The sequence below is a fragment of the Polyodon spathula genome, chromosome 48 (assembly GCF_017654505.1).
Source record: "Polyodon spathula isolate WHYD16114869_AA chromosome 48, ASM1765450v1, whole genome shotgun sequence".
Lineage (NCBI taxonomy): Eukaryota > Metazoa > Chordata > Actinopteri > Acipenseriformes > Polyodontidae > Polyodon > Polyodon spathula.
The window spans coordinates 338,662-356,161 of NC_054581.1; the positions used below are offsets into that span (position 1 = coordinate 338,662).

The following is a 17,500-nucleotide window of genomic DNA, read 5'->3' on the forward strand; positions in this document are numbered from 1 at the left end:
CTGCGGGAGCACGTGGCTCTGCTGAGGGAAGAGCCCAGCCGCTTCGACGAGGCCCGCTTCCGCAGACAGCTCGCATTGCTCACCTGGACCCTGCAGGGGGCAGCAAACGCACTGAGCGGCGAGGTGTGGGATATCGACAATCTGGATACATCGAACAAAACGCGTCTCCTCCTTCAAAACACAGACTTGAGAGTGTGTGTGTGTGTGTGTGTGTGTGTGTGTGTGTGTGTGGTGTGTGTGTGTGTGTGTGTGTGTGTGTGTGTGTGTGTGTGTGTGTGTGTGTGTGTGTGTGTGTGTGTGTGTGTGTGTGTGTGTGTGTGTGTGTGTGTGTGTGTGTCTCTGTGTGTGTGTGTGTGTGTGTGTGTGTGTGTGTGTGTGTGTGTGTGTGTGTGTGTGTGTGTGTGTTTGTGTGTGTGTGTTTGTGTGTGTGTGTGTGTGTGTGTGTGTGTGTGTGTGTGTGTGTGTGTGTGTGTGTGTGTGTGTGTGTGAGTGTATCTCTGTGTGTGTATGTGTGTGTCTGTGAGTGTGTCTCTGTGTGTGAGAGTGTGTGTGTCTGTGAGTGTGTCTCTGTGTGTGTGTGTGTGTGTGTGTGTGTGTGTAATCTTGTGCAGTGTAATTTTCTGCAGTACTGTGATTCTGTTCTGTGTAGTTTGGCAGCTGCAGCAGTGCCCTCTGGTGGCCCTGTTGCTAATTGCTTGTTAATTCCTCAGTGACTCATCACGTGATTGTTTTTTTATTGCCGAGTGATAATGAAGCCGTTTCCGATGTAGAGTAATTATCGGGAGCAGTGCCTTCCATAATTATGACAGTTATACTGTCGTCCAATCAAAAAGCAGCATCTGCTAACAATGGGAAGTGATGTCAGAGGGCAGGTGGACAGGGCACAGCTAGAGAGCCAATCGGAACGAGTGCGGTCAGGGTAGAACTGCAGCAGCTACCCAACATGGTGTCTGTATAAAGTCTGGTGCGCTGGGCAGAGCCTGGCTGTGCGCTGGGCGGTACATAGAGCAGTGCCTGCAGGACATTATAAAACCCCATTTCTGTAATAATCTCCCACTCGTGTGACCTCACCACCTCTCCTCTGACGTCACAGTACGCTGCCAAACCAGTTTGTTAATTGGAAACCAGCAGCACCAGTAAGACTTTTTCAGGCGACTGGAAAACTCAGTGTTATCGGGAACAGTGATTCCCATAATTTATTACTATTGTCGTTATTGATAATTACAATTATTGATTCCTGATTTGTGTCTTTGATTTGTTTGTAAGCTTTTTACTCAGCTGTTCCTGGGGTTCAGAGCTCCCCTCAATGAAGTCTGTTATTATTATTAATATTGCAATGATCAGGAGCCAGGAGTTTGAGCAGGGTTACAAACTCACACTAGCCCTGCTGCTGCTGCACCCAGTCCTGGGGTTCAGAGCTCCCCTCAATGAAGTCTGTTATTATTATTAATATTGCAATGATCAGGAGCCAGGAGTTTGAGCAGGGTTAGAAACTCACACTAGCCCTGCTGCTGCTGCACCCAGTCCTGGGGTTCAGAGCTCCCCTCAATGAAGTCTGTTATTATTATTAATATTGCAATGATCAGGAGCCAGGAGTTTGAGCAGGGTTAGAAACTCACACTAGCCCTGCTGCTGCTGCACCCAGTCCTGGGGTTCAGAGCTCCCCTCAATGAAGTCTGTTATTATTATTAATATTGCAATGATCAGGAGCCAGGAGTTTGAGCAGGGTTAGGAACTCACACTAGCCCTGGGGTTCAGAAGTCTCCTCTGTACTGCTGCTGTGTTTTGCTCTGTGTCTGAATAAATATATTACAGCATTGAAACTTTCAGCCTCCTCTATTCATTTCCACTCCTCAGGAACTGATAGCGCGCGAATCGTGGGTCATGTTATCGTGATGTCATTGTAACGAGCCTCCCCCCCTGATGCATTCTGGTCTGTTTTACCTGTCTCAGGTACTTTCACAGCAGGACTACGCTTCCCAGAATGCATTGGGAGGTCCTGTTCGTATCTGACGCAGAGCAATGCGTTCATTCATGAACCAATCAATTCAAAGCCATCTGTTTAAAGGGATTAAATGTCGGAGCTCTCTGTGCGTTACAATGCTTCCCTATGCTTTACCAGACCTCTCTGTGCTTTACAATGCTTCCCTATGCTTTACCAGACCTCTCTGTGTTTTACAATGCTTCCCTATGCTTTACCAGACCTCTCTGTGCGTTACAATGCTTCCCTATGCTTTACCAGACCTCTCTGTGCTTTACAATGCTTCCCTATGCTTTACCAGACCTCTCTGTGTTTTACAATGCTTCCCTATGCTTTACCAGACCTCTCTGTGCTTTACAATGCTTCCCTATGCTTTACCAGACCTCTCTGTGCTTTACAATGCTTCCCTATGCTTTACCAGACCTCTCTGTGCTTTACAATGCTTCCCTGTGCTTTACCATCCCTAGGCAAGCATTGTAAAGCACAGAGAGGTCTGGTAAAGCATAGGGAAGCGTTGTAAAAAAAAAAAAAAAAAATTCCACAACGCGTTTGTCAGCGTGTTGGTGCATTTTGTCCCTCGCCGCTGCCCAGCGCCTCCAGAGCCCCGTTGCGCGGACAGCGAGGAGCTGAGAGACGGGAAGGAAGCGAGCGAGGCGCCGCTAATGCAGTCTCTGTTGATTTATTTCTGTATTTATTTTCCGTTTATTAATGCATAGCGTCTGTGTGTTTTATTCATTTCCGCTCGGTTAGCTGAGATATATAATTCACTTTACCGCGACCTGGGTGTGAAGTGGAGTCTCCGGCCTGTGGAAGTGCATCACGCTGCGAGGAAACATGAACAAGTTTGACCAGTAAGTAATTTAAACAACAACCACAACCACAACAACAACAACAACAGCAACAACAACACCACGCAACACCACGACAACAACACAGTCATCAGTCATCGTCAGTTGTTTTGCCCGCTTGCGCAATACAGAACGTCGTAATCTCAGCAGCAGCAGCAGCAGCAGCAGCGCGCTTGCGCAGACAGAACCACGTGAATCTCGGCTGAAAAAAAAAAACATTGATGTGTATGCCTCTGCATATTAACTCTCTCTCCCCATCTCTATCTCCTCTCCCCATCTATATCTCTGTTCTCTCTCCTCTCCCCATCTCTATCCCCTCTTCCCTTCTCTCTCCTCTCTCTCCCTCTCCTCTCTCTCCCCCCCTCTAAGGTTGTTTAGGAGCCGCGCTCCGATCTCGGCGAGAGAGGGAGGAGAGCTCCTCTCCCCATGCCGACGTTCTAGAGAGGAGTCCCCTCTGATAGTTGGTAGCCCGTAGAGTAGAGATTTTCCCCCTCTCTCTCTCCCCTCTCTCTTCCCTTCTCTCTCCTCTCCCCATCTCTATCTCCTCTCCTCTCTCCTCTCCCTCTCTCTCCTCTCTCTCTCCGACGGCAGCGCATGAGGATCGCTGTATCGGTAGCTCTACTATAGTTATCACTTTCTCTGACGGCGCGGGGTCTCGAGGCGAGCGATGGAGTGAGGGGTCGTAGGTTCCAGCCCCAGGGAAGCGAGAGCGAGGGCGCGGGTGTAGAGAGCGAGGGTGAATGCCTCCGAGCGGTGTTCGCGAGTCGTAGAGAGGGCTCGCGTAGAGGGTCAGTAGCTCTCTGCGGCCCGGGCCTCAGTCAGAGAGGGGGGGTCAGAGAGAGTAGCCGGCGCCTCCCTTCCCCAAGAGCGCGCGGGGAGGAGTGGGATATGAGAGTGGTCGCTCTCTCTCCCCTCTAGAGGAGAGGGGTAGAGATCCCCGGAGGAGGAGGGAAGGAGAGGAGAGGGATAGACGAGGAGAAGGGAGAGATAGAGAGGAGAGGGTTAGATAGGAGAGAGAGCTAGGGGGAGATCTCTTCTCCCGCGTTCAGAGGGGGTAGAGAGGATTCTAAGCTCTAGAGCGTAGAGATAGACGGAGAGTCTCCTAGAGAAGAGAGGGGAGTGAGATCGAGGAGAAGGGAAGCCTCTCCTCTCTTCTCTCTTCTCTCTCCTCTCTTCTCTCCTCTCTCCCCATCTCTCCTCTCTCTCCCCTCCCCTCTCTCTCTCCTCTCTCCCCTCTCTCCCCCTCTCTCCTCCCCACTTCTCTCCTCTCCCCTTCTTTCCCCCTCTCTCCCCCCCCTCGCAGTTTGAAGGATGATGACAGCGGTGATCACGATGACGTTGCCTCTCAGAGTGAGATGGATCAGTGTGACTCTGAGAACGCTCACAACAGCATCAGAAGAAAGGTACGTCAGCGTTATTGAATTTCTTTTATTATTTCACGTTTTAACGGCCCAAGAAACTCCAAAATGATACCGCAAAAAAAAAGAAAGAGTCTATACCAGAAAGAGGCAATAATAGCAGGACAGTTGTACCTCACATTAGATTTTGAAATGTCACATTATTCAGTCTATGTGGCAAAACTGCTAAGCGGTGTGTGAAGCAGAATGTGTTACTTCTGTGTAGAGGGTGATGCTATAGATCTGATGGTTGAATTTTGGGTGTTTTTTATTCCTCCCTCTCTCCCCTTGCAGCCAACCTCCCCTGGGGCGGGGGAGCACCCCTTACAGTACAACTATACCTTCTGGTACTCCCGTCGAACCCCCAGCCGGCCTGCGAACACACAGAGCTACGAGCAGAACATCAAACACATTGGCAGCGTGGCCTCGGTACACAAGGGGAGGCGGGGAGGAGGGAGAGAGCGCCAGGCCTCTGTGTTTAACTTGGATCTCATTTAAAAAAAAAAAACTATTGTTTTGTGTTGTATTGTACTGCAGTGTATTGTGTTATATTGTATTGCAGTGTGTTGTATTGTATTAGGCGCAGAGCAGTTCTAGGGAGATGAGTGGGAGTGTTTTTTTTTTTTGCGTTGGGTCTGGTGCTGGTGCTGACTGGCCCGTTCTCTCGACAGGTCGAGCAGTTCTGGAAGTTCTACAGCCACCTGGTGAGACCGGGGGACCTGACTGGACACAGTGACTTCCACATCTTCAAGGAAGGGATCAAACCCATGTGGGAGGTAAGAGATCACTCCCAGACGCTTCGCTGTGTTTACCAGGGCTGGGACTGTGTCCATGAATCCTGCCAGACCTCTGTGCTTTACAATGCTTCCCTATGCTTTACCAGACCTCTCTGTGCTTTACAATGCTTCCATATGCTTTACCAGACCTCTCTGTGCTTTACAATGCTTCCCTATGCTTTGCCAGACCTCTCTGTGCTTTACAATGTTTCCCTATGCTTTCTCAGACCTCTCTGTGCTTTACCAGACCTCTCTGTGCTTTATAACGCTTCCCTATGCTTCACCATGCTGTCACTGTGCTTTATTGCCCATTGCTTCACTGTAGAGGCGATTGGTTTGTGGCTGTCTTGCTGACATGCGGTTTGCGTGTCGTTCCTGCAGGACGAGGCGAATAAGAACGGAGGGAAGTGGATCATCCGGCTGCGAAAGGGCCTGGCCTCGCGCTTCTGGGAGAATATCATCCTGGCGATGCTGGGGGAGCAGTTCATGGTGGGGGAGGAGATCTGTGGGGTGGTTGTCTCCATCAGATTCCAGGTGAGAGCCGGGGACCAGGGCAATGGACACCCTCCGCAGAGAACAGGCTGAGAAACCCAGTCCTGGGGTTCAGAGCTCCCCTCAATGAAGTCTGTTATTATTATTAATATTGCAATGATCAGGAGGCAGGAGTTTGAGCAGAGTTAGAAACTAACACTAGCCCTGCTGCTGCTGCACCCAGTCCTGGGGTTCAGAGCTCCCCTCAATGAAGTCTGTTATTATTATTAATATTGCAATGATCAGGAGCCAGGAGTTTGAGCAGGGTTAGTGGGCATTGACACCCAATTCCTGCTGCATGGACTGAATTATTTGATTATCAGGTTAAGCGCATATTAAAATGTGGAACTGGGGTGTTGACAGGGCTGTGCATTAGCAGCCTTCCTTCCACCCCCGATCGTTGAAGCCCGGGCCACGCGCTGTCCGCAGAGCTGCAGGCCTCACCGCCCGCTCTTGTTTTTTGCAGGAAGATATTTTATCGATTTGGAACAAGACTGCCAATGACCAGGTGACCACGTCCCGAATCAGAGACACCCTCCGCAGGGTTCTGAACCTGCCCCCCAACACCATCATGGAGTACAAGACACACAACGACAGCCTCAAGTGAGCCCCCCCCCCCAAATCCACACTGCAGCAATACAGTCTGTGTGTGTGTGTGTGTGTGTGTGTATATTTGTAATCTATTATTTTGAAACGGATCAAGGCAGGGAGTAAGACTCCTGTTGCACAGCAGTGTGATCCAGTCCAGGTTTTACTACCAGCTTGATCAGCCCCAGTGTGTCTAGGCAACAAGCTCAGGTGTGTCTGATTATTAAACTCCTAGTGAAAGCAGGACTGGATCACACTGCTGTGCAGCGGGAATCTGATTATTAAACTCCTAGTGAAAGCAGGACTGGATCACACTGCTGTGCAGCGGGAATCTGATTATTAAACTCCTAGTGAAAGCAGGACTGGATCACACTGCTGTGCAGCGGGAGTCTGATTATTAAACTCCTAGTGAAAGCAGGACTGGATCACACTGCTGTGCAGCGGGAGTCTGATTATTAAACTCCTAGTGAAAGCAGGACTGGATCACACTGCTGTGCAGCGGGAGTCTGCTAGTGACTGGATCACACTGCTGTGCAGCAGGAGTCTCATTCCCAGCCCCGAGATACACGCGTCACTGACTGGCTTCTCCTGTGTTTTTGTCTTTTTATTTTTCCAGGGATAATTCAAGTTTCCGGAACACCAAGATCGCTCTCTGAAAAAAACGTCGATTGCTACAAAACATCTCTCTCTCTCTCTCTGTTGCTCTCTCACTCCCTCTCTCCCCATCCCTCTCTCTGCGAAATTCAAGGTTTTTTTTTTTTTTTTTTTTTTTTTTTTTAAACAGAAATATCACGATAATAAAAACAACACACAATTTATTTGACACTCAGAAACAATTCTGTTTTATTTCATTTATATATGTAAATTTTATGGAAGGGAAATTTGAGTGACACCACTGTTACAATAATTATGTCTCAAATGAATCTCATTCCTTGAAAAAAGAGGCAATGTGGCTCTAGTGGAGCTGAGGAGGGACTGGGAGGGAGGGAAGCAGTGTGGCTCTAGTGGAGCTGAGGAGGGACTGGGAGGAAGGGAGGCAGTGTGGCTCTAGTGGAGCTGAGGAGGGACTGGGAGGGAGGGAAGCAGTGTGGCTCTAGTGGAGCTGAGGAGGGACTGGGAGGGAGGGAAGCAGTGTGGCTCTAGTGGAGCTGAGGAGGGACTGGGAGGGAGGGAAGCAGTGTGGCTCTAGTGGAGCTGAGGAGGGACTGGGAGGGAGGGAGGCAGTGTGGCTCTAGTGGAGCTGAGGAGGGACTGGGAGGGAGGGAGGCAGTGTGGCTCTAGTGGAGCTGAGGAGGGACTGGGAGGGAGGGAAGCAGTGTGTCTCTAGCGGAGCTGAGGAGGGACTGGGAGGGAGGGAGGCAGTGTGGCTCTAGTGGATCTGAGGAAGGACTGGGAGGGAGGCAGTGTGGCTCTAGTGGATCTGAGGAAGGACTGGGAGGGAGGGAAGCAGTGTGGCCAAAAGGCCCTAATCAAGCTGGTAGTAAAACCTGGAATGGGGGACACTGCTTGATTTCCAAACCTGTGATTCTGTGTGCAAGAGCCGTGTTTAAAAAAAGAAAAACACAATTGAAATGATTTTGGAATTTGATTTATTATTTTTAGAAGGGGGAAGGGGATGCTGGCTGGCTGGTTACTCGGGCAGGTATTTCTTCGTCTCCCCTGGGAAAGGGTATTCCGGAACCTGGTTGAAGTGTCCCATGAGGAATATCCCGATGGTCCCGAAGGAGAACAGCAGGATGGCAGCCCAGAAGCAGACCTTATCAATCACCTTCCCAATCAACACCCAGCTCTCCCTCGCCTGGAACCATCGAGCAAGCAGAGCTTTGAGCACAATGCCTCTGTGCTTTACAATGCTTCCCTATGCTTTACCAGACCTCTCTGTGCTTTACAATGCTTCCCTATGCTTTACCAGACCTCTCTGTGCTTTACAATGCTTCCCTATGCTTTACCAGACCTCTCTGTGCTTTACCAGACCTCTCTGTGCTTTACAATGCTTCCCTATGCTTTGCCACACCTCTCTGTGCTTTACAGTGCTTGCCTGTGCTTTACCAGTCCTCTCTGTGCTTTACAATGCTTCCCTATGCTTTGCCAGACCTCTCTGTGCTTTACAATGCTTCCCTATGCTTTGCCACACCTCTCTGTGCTTTACAGTGCTTGCCTGTGCTTTACCAGACCTCTGTGCTTTACAGTGCTTGCCTGTGCTTTCTCACACATTGCTATGCTGTCACTGTGGGAGACTATGCAGAACAGGTGAGTCTCGACCTCACCTCTCCGATGTTGTTTTGTGTGTTGGTGCTCTCTGCGATGTAGTTGCAGGCATCGACACACTCCTTAATCTCGGGGGCCAGGTGAGCCAGGCTCCTGTACAGGTGAGCAGTCGCGCCCACGTCGATACCGTCCACTGGGGGAGAAACAGACACACACAGATACAGGGAATCGGTGAGAAATTGGTATAAAAGAAAAATCTGCTCCCTTCTCTTCAGCTCCCCCAGTTCTCCCTGTAATCCCAGCTGATCCCATGGCTCTCCTCTCCTCCCCTCTCACCGCAGTGATCCTGGGCTAGGCTTAGGGTTAGGGTTTGATCCTGTCCTCACTGTAGTGGTCCTGGGTTAGGGGTTAGGGTTAGGATTAGGATTCGGTCCTCTCTCCTCACCGCAGTGGTTCCGGGTGAGCCCGTGCTGGCTCCTCTGCCTCTCGAACACGAGCTCGCTGCGCGGCTGCTTCAGGATGTATTCCTCTGCCTTCATCATGATGCCGAAGGAGCTCCGCCTCCTCACAGGCTGCGGGGGCTCTGATTGGTCCTCGGAGGAGGAGGGGATGGTCATCCTCAGGTAGGGAGGCAGGATCTCCAGAAACACCTGAGCGAGAGGGAGAGGGAGGAGGAGAGATAGGAGGAGATGGGGCAAAGAGGGAGTCTTGAAGCTTTCTTTACGTGACGTCCTATCATATTGTATCGTAGTCAGTATTGTTTGTTCGTGACGAGCAGCCACGGCGAGCTGTGTGCACGAGGCCGCGTAATGTGCTGTGCGTGTTGCTGTACGAGGGCTGCCTGTTGCTTACGTGTCGGATGGTGCGGGACATGTTGTGCGTGCTCGGGCTGCGCAGCGAGATGTTCAGCACGATCACGCAGTTCGTCACGATGAGAGTCGTCACAAACATGACGAAGATCAGATACCTGCAGAGAGAGAGAGGAGAGGGAGGAGTGAGGAGAGAATGGGGGGAGAGGGGAGAGAAAGTGAAGGAAGAGGCGGGCACTCTTACTTTCCGATCAGCGGGACAGACAGGGATGTTTCCGGAACCTTCTGCCCGATCAGGAAGAGGAACACAGTCTGAGCGAGCAGAACCGAGATTGACACGGTCAGCTTCTGACCCCCGGCTGCAACGAGAGAGGGAGCGAGGATTTTCAGCACTGTAATGTTTTGTAATGACTGTAAGTCAACCCTGGATAAGGGCATCTGCTAAGAAATGAATAATAATAATAATAATAGGGAGCGAGCCGCACCCTGGGCTGGCAGGAAGTACGCCAGCACAGCGAGTGAGGAGATGAGTACACAGGGCACGATGATGTTAATGATGTAGAACAGGGGTTTCCTCTGGATGATGAGGTTGAAGTGAACCTCCTGGTACTCAAGATCATTGGGGGTGTAGCGAGGGTTAATCACGACCTTCGCAGGGCGGTGCTTGATCGCCCACTCGCCGTTCTCTAAAGAGAGGGGGAGAGGGAGAGGGGAGGGGGAGGACATAGCAGAAGAAAAAAATTATCATAAGTATAAACCATGGGACACACTCCTGGTTCTGCTGGACAGATACAAACAGACAGAAACACAGAGACAGACAGATAGCACACTGACACACAGAGACTCGGACACAACACAAAGACTCGGACACAACACACTGACACACACAGACTCGGATACAACACACTGACACACAGAGACTCAGACTCAGACAGACCTGTGAAGGCCTCAGGGTCAATGTCCACCCACTCGATTGTCTTCCCCGTGTCTCCGTCCACAGCCAGCTGAATGTCAATCTCACTGCCGCTGTAGGTCTGAGACCTGAGAGAGAAAGAGGGAGGAACGAAACTAGAGACTTCATCAGCGTTACTGAAACTAGAAGAAAATATTGACTCGGTCTGCTTGACTCAGTTTAGTTTCAATAACACTGATGAAGGCACTAGAGCCCAAACGCTGCTCTGCTTGACTCAGTTTAGTTTCAGTAACACTGATGAAGGCACTAGAGCCCAAACGCTGCTCTGCTTGACCCTGCTGGCGTTGCAGATTGATCCCGGGAGCCGGCGTTCTTTATCTGCTTTGTTGGGCCTCTCACTGCTGTTGCTTCTGCTCGGAGGGGGTTCGAGGAGACGTTGGAAGGGCGTGGGCTCGTACCTGAACAGCAGGGTGCAGTTCTGCCAGTCGAAGGGGAAGTAGGTGACCTCGACAGAGCAGGCGCTGCGGTAGATGGCGGGGGGGAGCCAGTACATGCTGCCATCAGGGGAGACCAGCACCTTGGCATAGTACGCCACATCGAACTTGCCATCCACACTGTCGGGGACGGAGCGGGAGGGAGGGGTTAACAAGCAGAGTGTGTGTGAGTCTCTGTGTATGTGTGTCTCTGTGCGAGTGTGCGTGTCTCAGTGTGTGTGTGTGTGTGTGTATAAAACACGCATGCATTATAAAATAGACACAGAGATAGGAAACTGACTGGTGATCGCTGGTGTGGGTCGGGCTGTCCCAGCCGTGTGAAGGAAAGCAGCAGCTGCTGGGGTTTGTGTGGATCCCTGTTCTCCGCAGAGTCTGAAACGATCAATCACAAACCCGGGCCGCTGCTTCATCATTCCTTTCACACGGTGAACCAGCCCGCTGGACACCGGCGCCCCCCCCCCCCGTCCTGTTGGGTCGCACGAGGCTGGGAGTCTTACTTGTTCTCCAGCACGATGTCCGGAAGCCACACCAAATTATGGGGGATTCTGATCACGGAAATACCTTCGTGCTCCGACTCGTTCCATGACAGGCGAGAGTCACTCCATTGCTGTAACAGAGAGCGGCGATGACGGGCACAGCTCCAGCGCTTCAGTGAGAAGAGCCCTCACGCAGTAACAGCACAGCACAGTGTAATCAAGCACAGTGAAAGCAGAGGGAAAGCACAGGGAAGCATTACAAAGCGCAGAGAGGTCTGGTAAAGCATAGGGAAGCATTGTAAAGCACAGAGAGGTCTGGTAAAGCATAGGGAAGCATTGTAAAGCGCAGAGAGGTCTGGTAAAGCCAGGGGAAGCATTGTAAAGCACAGAGAGGTCTGGTAAAGCATAGGGAAGCATTGTAAAGCACAGAGAGGTCTGGTAAAGCATAGGGAAGCATTGTAAAGCACAGAGAGGTCTGGTAAAGCATAGGGAAGCATTGTAAAGCACAGAGAGATCTGGTAAAGCACAGGGAAGCATTGTAAAGCGCAGAGAGGTCTGGTAAAGCCAGGGGAAGCATTGTAAAGCACAGAGAGATCTGGTAAAGCACAGGGAAGCACTGTAAAGCACAGAGAGGTGAACTTACAATCTCGAGCCACACGTTGGTCGTCAGAGTCTCCTCTTTTTCATTCTGTCGACAAATTTAAATGCTGTGTTCATGTGTGTTTTTTTTTACATTGTTGCACAGACACACACACAACACACTGACACAGACACACTGAGACACACAAAGACAGACACTCTCTCTCTCCCTCTCCTCTCCCTCTCTCACCCCCTCTCTCTCCTCTCACTCTCTCACCCGTCTCGCTCTCTCACCCCCCTCTCTCCCCCTCTCTCTCTCACCAGTGAGATCAGGTTGGTCAGTATCAGTTTAAGCTGCACCCCCACCACATCATCTGGCCCCTGCGCCGGCCGTGTGTTCTTGCTGTACCCCTTCAGCAGGTCCTGAATTAACTTCAGCTCCTGATTACGACTGGGAAGCGCTGGAGAGGAGAGAAGGGAGCAGAGAGGTCTGGTAAAGCATAGGGAAGCACTGTAAAGCACAGAGAGGTGTGGTAAAGCATAGGGAAGCATTGTAAAGCACAGAGAGGTCTGGTAAAGCACAGGGAAGCATTGTAAAGCACAGAGAGGTCTGGTAAAGCATAGGGAAGCATTGTAAAGCACAGAGAGGTCTGGTAAAGCACAGGGAAGCATTGTAAAGCACAGAGAGGTCTGGTAAATCATAGGGAAGCATTGTAACGCACAGAGAGGTCTGGTAAAGCATAGGGAAGCATTGTAAAGCACAGAGATATTGTCATTATTCTCGGTGTTACTGTTTTTAAATAGAGTTCGTTTGTAAAGGAAATATAAGTTGCGAACACCGGGTCCCTCTGTAGCGCCGGGGCTGTCAACACCCTTGTACAAACAAGTGGATTTAATGCGTTAGACTAGGCCTGCCTATGAGTGATGCGCGCAGAATAACACCCCGGAAAGAAAAACTATTAGAAAAACACACAGAACTCGGGCTAGCTGAGATGCCATGCGGGTTTTGCGTGCGCGTTTTGATTTGCGCTTTTGAAATTCCGCTGTGTTGGTAAATTACCGCGCTGCCGTATTTTAAGCAGTACGGTGAGTAGACGGTCGGATATATATGTATGGTTAACTATATATGAAGTTTAGCGTTACTCACCGTGTAATTGAGCGGTGCACCAGAATATCAAGGAAAACAGCCCGGCTAAATTCTTCATGTTTGTCAAACAGACCCAGACTCGGACGGGACGTATTAGCGCACAGCCACACAGTCACTGAGTATTTCGGGGGTAGGGTGTGGGGGGGATTATTTCCGACTCCGGTCATGGTGTTTCTGAGCCCCATTCCCGGCTCTTCCTCGCAGCTGTCAGCGCCGCTTTCTCCAATTTCAGCACAGCTGCAGTGAGCTGTGAACTTTCTTTTAAAGAAACAGGACTCGGGCGTAATTATAATAGGAGTCTGATACATTTAGTACTGTAATTTACGCTGTATTATAGGCGGCTGCGTGTGTGGCCCAGCGGTTAAAGAACCGGGCTGATAACCAACAGGACCCCGGTTCAAATCCCAGGTCAGCCCTCCCTGTGTGGGACCCCGAGCGAGTCACTGAACCCCCTTGTGCTGCGTCTTTGGGGTGACACGTTGTTGTAAGTGACACCCTAGCCTTGTATCTTGTAAAGCGCTTTGTAATGGGGGTTCCACTGTGAAAGGCGCTATATAAAGATTGTTATAATAACAGGCTTCGGTGATTACCCCCATAAATAAAATCGCGCGGAACGGAAAGGGTTACTTTCTGTGCAATGTGATTTATTTTGCACCCGCTCTCCCCTCTCACATTCACAACTCCTACAGAGTTGAGCGGCTCACAAGCGCACCTGTGCTTGTAACAGGAGATATTGTCATTGAGATTAGAACCAGATCCTTTCTATATATAGGGATAGGGATAGGGGGAGGGATAAGGATAGGGGTAGGGATAAGGATAGGGGGAGGGATAAGGACAGGGATAGGGATAAGAATAGGGGGAGGGATAAGGACAGGGATAGGGATAGGGGGAGGGATAAGGACAGGGATAGGGATAAGGATAGGGGGAGGGATAAGGATAGGGATAGGGATAAGGATAGGGGGAGGGATAAGGACAGGGATAGGGATAGGGATAGGGATAGGGGAGGGGTTTCCGCTGGTTCTCATTCCAACCGAGCGCTCAATTACTTAACTACACTCTTAACTGAACTGATAATTATCCCAATTATCTTTCTAATAGTTCTCAGATTTTTAAGTTATTTAGAACATTTTATAGTTAAGTTTGAAATCTCCACAACTGCTTAGACGCTAAGATAATTACCAGTCCAATTAAGAGTCTAGTTCAGTAATTAAGAGTTACAAATAAAACTAGCAGGCACAGGGTCCCCCAGGACCGCGGATAGAAACCTCTGCGTTAGGCGTTTGAATGTTTTATGTATGTAACTAATTAACTTATCTATAAGTTAATTAGTTTGGTTAATTTGCAACACAATGTGAATTTAGTTAGGTTTATACAGTAAACGGGAAAACATCACCACAACCGAAATAGAAATTTACCTAGGTTTGCGTTTTAAAAATAAAAATGACAGCAGATAGAACGGTTTAAAACAAAAAAAAAAGAAAAAAAAAAGACGTCGAGGAGATGAATATTGTCCACGCCATGTCTAATTTCGCAAAGAATAATTGTGCTAATTTACTACAAAACTGCTTTAAAAAAAATAAAATAAATAAATCTAATAATGTAAACAACAGATTTTGGCATAGACAAACCATACATACAATTATATAGACTTTATTGTTATTGTTATTGTTATTATTATTATTATTTATAATAGCGGCCTTGTTTTTTTTAACAGCCTGCTTGCAATACGTGGTAATGGGCGTTGCTAAGGGCAACGATCTCTGCACCTGTCCTGAAACTGTTCCCAGTAAATCATTAAGAGCAATTAAAAAAAATCCACAAATAAACCAATTCAAAGGGCTTTTCGTGTCCCGGTGTTTTCGTTATACATGCATATCATCGAAAGGCAACAGCGGGTCAGTGATTCTCAGGCAAAGTTAGTGTCGTTAAATTAGTTTACTGTGTTTGTTTACACGTCCTTTTATTTTCTTATTTGCTTTGGGCGGATCTAGAGGCGGGTGAGGTAAGCTATTTGAAGCCTATCAATATAATTCTAGTAATATTATATCGATGTGCCTTGTTATTTGAAGCCATTTTTTAGTAATATGATATATATATATATATATATATATATATATATAAATATTAATATATATATAATATCAAATATATTATATATATCTATAGTATATTTGTTTCGTTAAAATATATATGGAAACTTGGCCTTTAGCAAAACAAGCCCAAAGTCCAGACTATACCTAGCCTGAACCGGAATCGATGTTTAGTTTCAGACAGTGATAGGATTGCGATTTTCAAGTTCTCCATTCATACTGAATTACTGTGTTTTTACGAGTCAAGACCCAAAATGGGACAGCTGTAGAAAATTGGTAACTGACCCGGGCCGCTGCAACAGGTTGGGAGTTTACGATATTATTATTATTATTATTATTATTATTATTATTATTATTGTGAATACGAACGCTCTGTATTGGATAGTCTACTGTGTATTTTGCATATTTGCTGTCCTGTATAACCGTAGTGATTAAAGTATCGTTAATGTCGCCTTTTTAAAAGCCTGCACGTTACCACCCTTGGAGACGTTAACCACTTAAAATCTGTACGGGAGATGTGGAGTTTTACCAGACCTCTCTGTGCTTTACAATGCTTCCCTATGCTTTACCAGACCTCTCTGTGCTTTACAATGCTTCCCTATGCTTTACCAGACCTCTCTGTGCTTTACAATGCTTCCCTACGCTTTACCAGACCTCTCTGTGCTTTACAATGCTTCCCTATGCTTTACCAGACCTCTCTGTGCTTTACAATGCTTCTCTATGCTTTACCAGACCTCTCTGTGCTTTACAATGCTTCCCTATGCTTTACCAGACCTCTCTGTGCTTTACAATGCTTCCCTATGCTTTACCAGACCTCTCTGTGCTTTACAATGCTTCCCTATGCTTTACCAGACCTCTCTGTGCTTTACAATGCTTCCCTATGCTTTACCAGACCTCTCTGTGCTTTACAATGCTTCCCTATGCTTTACCAGACCTCTCTGTGCTTTACAATGCTTCCCTATGCTTTACCAGACCTCTCTGTGCTTTACAATGCTTCCCTATGCTTTACCAGACCTCTCTGTGCTTTACAATGCTTCCCTATGCTTTACCAGACCTCTCTGTGCTTTACAATGCTTCCCTATGCTTTACCAGACCTCTCTGTGCTTTTCAATGCTTCCCTATGCTTTACCAGACCTCTATGTGCTTTACAATGCTTCCCTGTGCTTTACCAGACCTCTCTGTGCTTTACAATGCTTCCCTATGCTTTACCAGACCTCTCTGTGCTTTACAATGCTTCCCTATGCTTTACCAGACCTCTATGTGCTTTACAATGCTTCTCTGTGCTTTAGAACACCTATCTGTGCTTTATAATGCTTTGACTGTGCTTTATTACACTTTGCTGTGCTTGATCGTGTGAAACCTTTTATAAGGTCTTTTTTGTAACAGTAACAGTTCTCTGAGAAACTGTCACGCTGGGAAAGTAAGAACGAGCAGTGATGAATGCCCAGGGGTCATGGCAGTATGGAGAGTCTAGTTGTGTACATTTTGTTTCAACAGTTATGAGGGAAAGGAGAAGTTGTCATTATGTGTTTTTTTTGTTTTTAAGCCCCGCCGTTGCCTTGTGCTTGTGTGTGTTCACAGCAGAGAGGACGAAGATTATTCTGTCTTTCTGACAACTATAAAGCAGTTCTGCTTTCTGTAAAAGGGAAGAAACTATCTCAGTAATGGAAAGTGCCAAGGTAAGACCAGCTGCAATCACCTTGGTGTGTGTGTGTGTGTGTGTGTGTCTGACGCTGTGTGTGTCTCTAGGTGGGAACCCCCTCTTCTCCAGTCTCGCAGAGCCCCTCTCCTGGAAAACCTGGGTCCCCGGTTCTCCCCCCGGCCCCCTCTCCTCCTGCCCCGAGCGCGGAGCCCAGCGGGACCCCCGTTCAGGCTGGAGCCCTGAAGGAGCGCAGGACCTCCGCAGAGCTGCGACGAAGCACAGAGGGTACGTCAGCACTGTGTGACTGTGACTATTGATATTTGGAACTTGGACGCAGACTGTGTAAAAAAAAAAAAAAAAAAAAAAAAATAAAAAATAAAAAAAAAGAAATGGTTTGATTTGATGTGTGTGTTTATCTGTCGTGTGCCTGTGTGTTTGCAGCCCCCCGCTCTCTCTCCAGTCCGGAGCTGCTGTCCGAGTTGAAGACTGGGAAGCAGCTGAGGCGCATTCCCAGGAGCAGCGGGATGACCACCGTGTTCTCCGGACGAGGCAGAGCGGTCAGTCCGTCTCCCCAAGCGCGTGACGTTAACCCTTCCGCTGCTGCCCGGGCTGCAGTGTGCCGGACAAACCAGCAAAGTCGCTAGACAGTGTCGTGTGGTTTTTATCATTTTTTTGTTTTGTTTTTTTTGTAAGATACTTTTCATGCTGGTCGTTTTTAGATCTTCTTTTTAAATGTGTATATATATGTTGTGAAAGATTTTGTTTTAGTAAAAAGATCGAAAATATGTTCATATATATTTTTAAATGATTTCTCTCTCTCTCTCTCCCTCCCTCTTGTGGTTGACCAGGGCCATCGCCTGAACTCTGAGTAACTCTGATTGGCCGGCACGGCCAGCCAATAGGAACGCTGCTCCACGCTGCCATACCGCCAGTCAGCGACAGCGGCGACCCCTCTGTGAACTGTGACCTCCCGTTTTTTTTTTGGGGGGGGATGCGAGAGGCCAACCGCAGCCCGTGCCAA

The 17,500-nt window shown here is 48.5% G+C and overlaps 4 protein-coding genes across 4 annotated transcripts in view; 3 read left to right on the plus strand and 1 right to left on the minus strand.

Annotated features, from left to right (window-relative positions):
* The window catches only part of tfr2 (transferrin receptor 2), an 11,707-nt gene extending 11,016 nt beyond the window's left edge, over positions 1 to 691 (plus strand). Inside the window, 2 exon segments of the mRNA XM_041238184.1 lie at positions 1 to 192; positions 650 to 691. The exon segment at positions 1 to 192 is cut by the window's left edge and continues 93 nt beyond it. Coding sequence (XP_041094118.1) covers positions 1 to 192; positions 650 to 691 — 234 coding nt within the window.
* A 1,880-nt stretch (positions 692 to 2,571) lies between these two features.
* Positions 2,572 to 6,820, plus strand: eif4e2rs1 (eukaryotic translation initiation factor 4E family member 2 related sequence 1). Its single transcript, XM_041238381.1, has 7 exons — positions 2,572 to 2,832; positions 4,133 to 4,232; positions 4,521 to 4,655; positions 4,898 to 5,002; positions 5,384 to 5,536; positions 6,000 to 6,136; positions 6,738 to 6,820. The coding sequence occupies exons 1-7, from the start codon at positions 2,816 to 2,818 to the stop codon at positions 6,775 to 6,777; spliced, it is 687 nt and encodes a 228-aa protein (XP_041094315.1). The 5' UTR covers positions 2,572 to 2,815; the 3' UTR covers positions 6,778 to 6,820.
* An 873-nt stretch (positions 6,821 to 7,693) lies between these two features.
* Positions 7,694 to 12,951, minus strand: chrne (cholinergic receptor, nicotinic, epsilon). Its single transcript, XM_041238328.1, has 12 exons — positions 12,748 to 12,951; positions 11,922 to 12,061; positions 11,665 to 11,709; positions 11,043 to 11,152; positions 10,510 to 10,665; positions 10,076 to 10,179; positions 9,624 to 9,824; positions 9,383 to 9,497; positions 9,182 to 9,296; positions 8,775 to 8,979; positions 8,389 to 8,522; positions 7,694 to 7,919 (listed from the first exon to the last, which is right to left on the minus strand). The coding sequence occupies exons 1-12, from the start codon at positions 12,803 to 12,805 to the stop codon at positions 7,752 to 7,754; spliced, it is 1,551 nt and encodes a 516-aa protein (XP_041094262.1). The 5' UTR covers positions 12,806 to 12,951; the 3' UTR covers positions 7,694 to 7,751.
* Positions 12,952 to 16,265: 3,314 nt separating this feature from the next.
* LOC121306601 (mitochondrial fission regulator 2-like) overlaps positions 16,266 to 17,500 on the plus strand; it is a 2,127-nt gene continuing 892 nt past the window's right edge. The window contains exons 1-4 of the mRNA XM_041238415.1: positions 16,266 to 16,516; positions 16,587 to 16,764; positions 16,921 to 17,036; positions 17,328 to 17,500. The exon at positions 17,328 to 17,500 is cut by the window's right edge and continues 892 nt beyond it. Of these exons, the coding sequence (XP_041094349.1) occupies positions 16,502 to 16,516; positions 16,587 to 16,764; positions 16,921 to 17,036; positions 17,328 to 17,351 (333 nt within the window). The 5' untranslated portion in view covers positions 16,266 to 16,501 and the 3' untranslated portion in view covers positions 17,352 to 17,500. The remainder of the gene's footprint in view (positions 16,517 to 16,586; positions 16,765 to 16,920; positions 17,037 to 17,327) is intronic.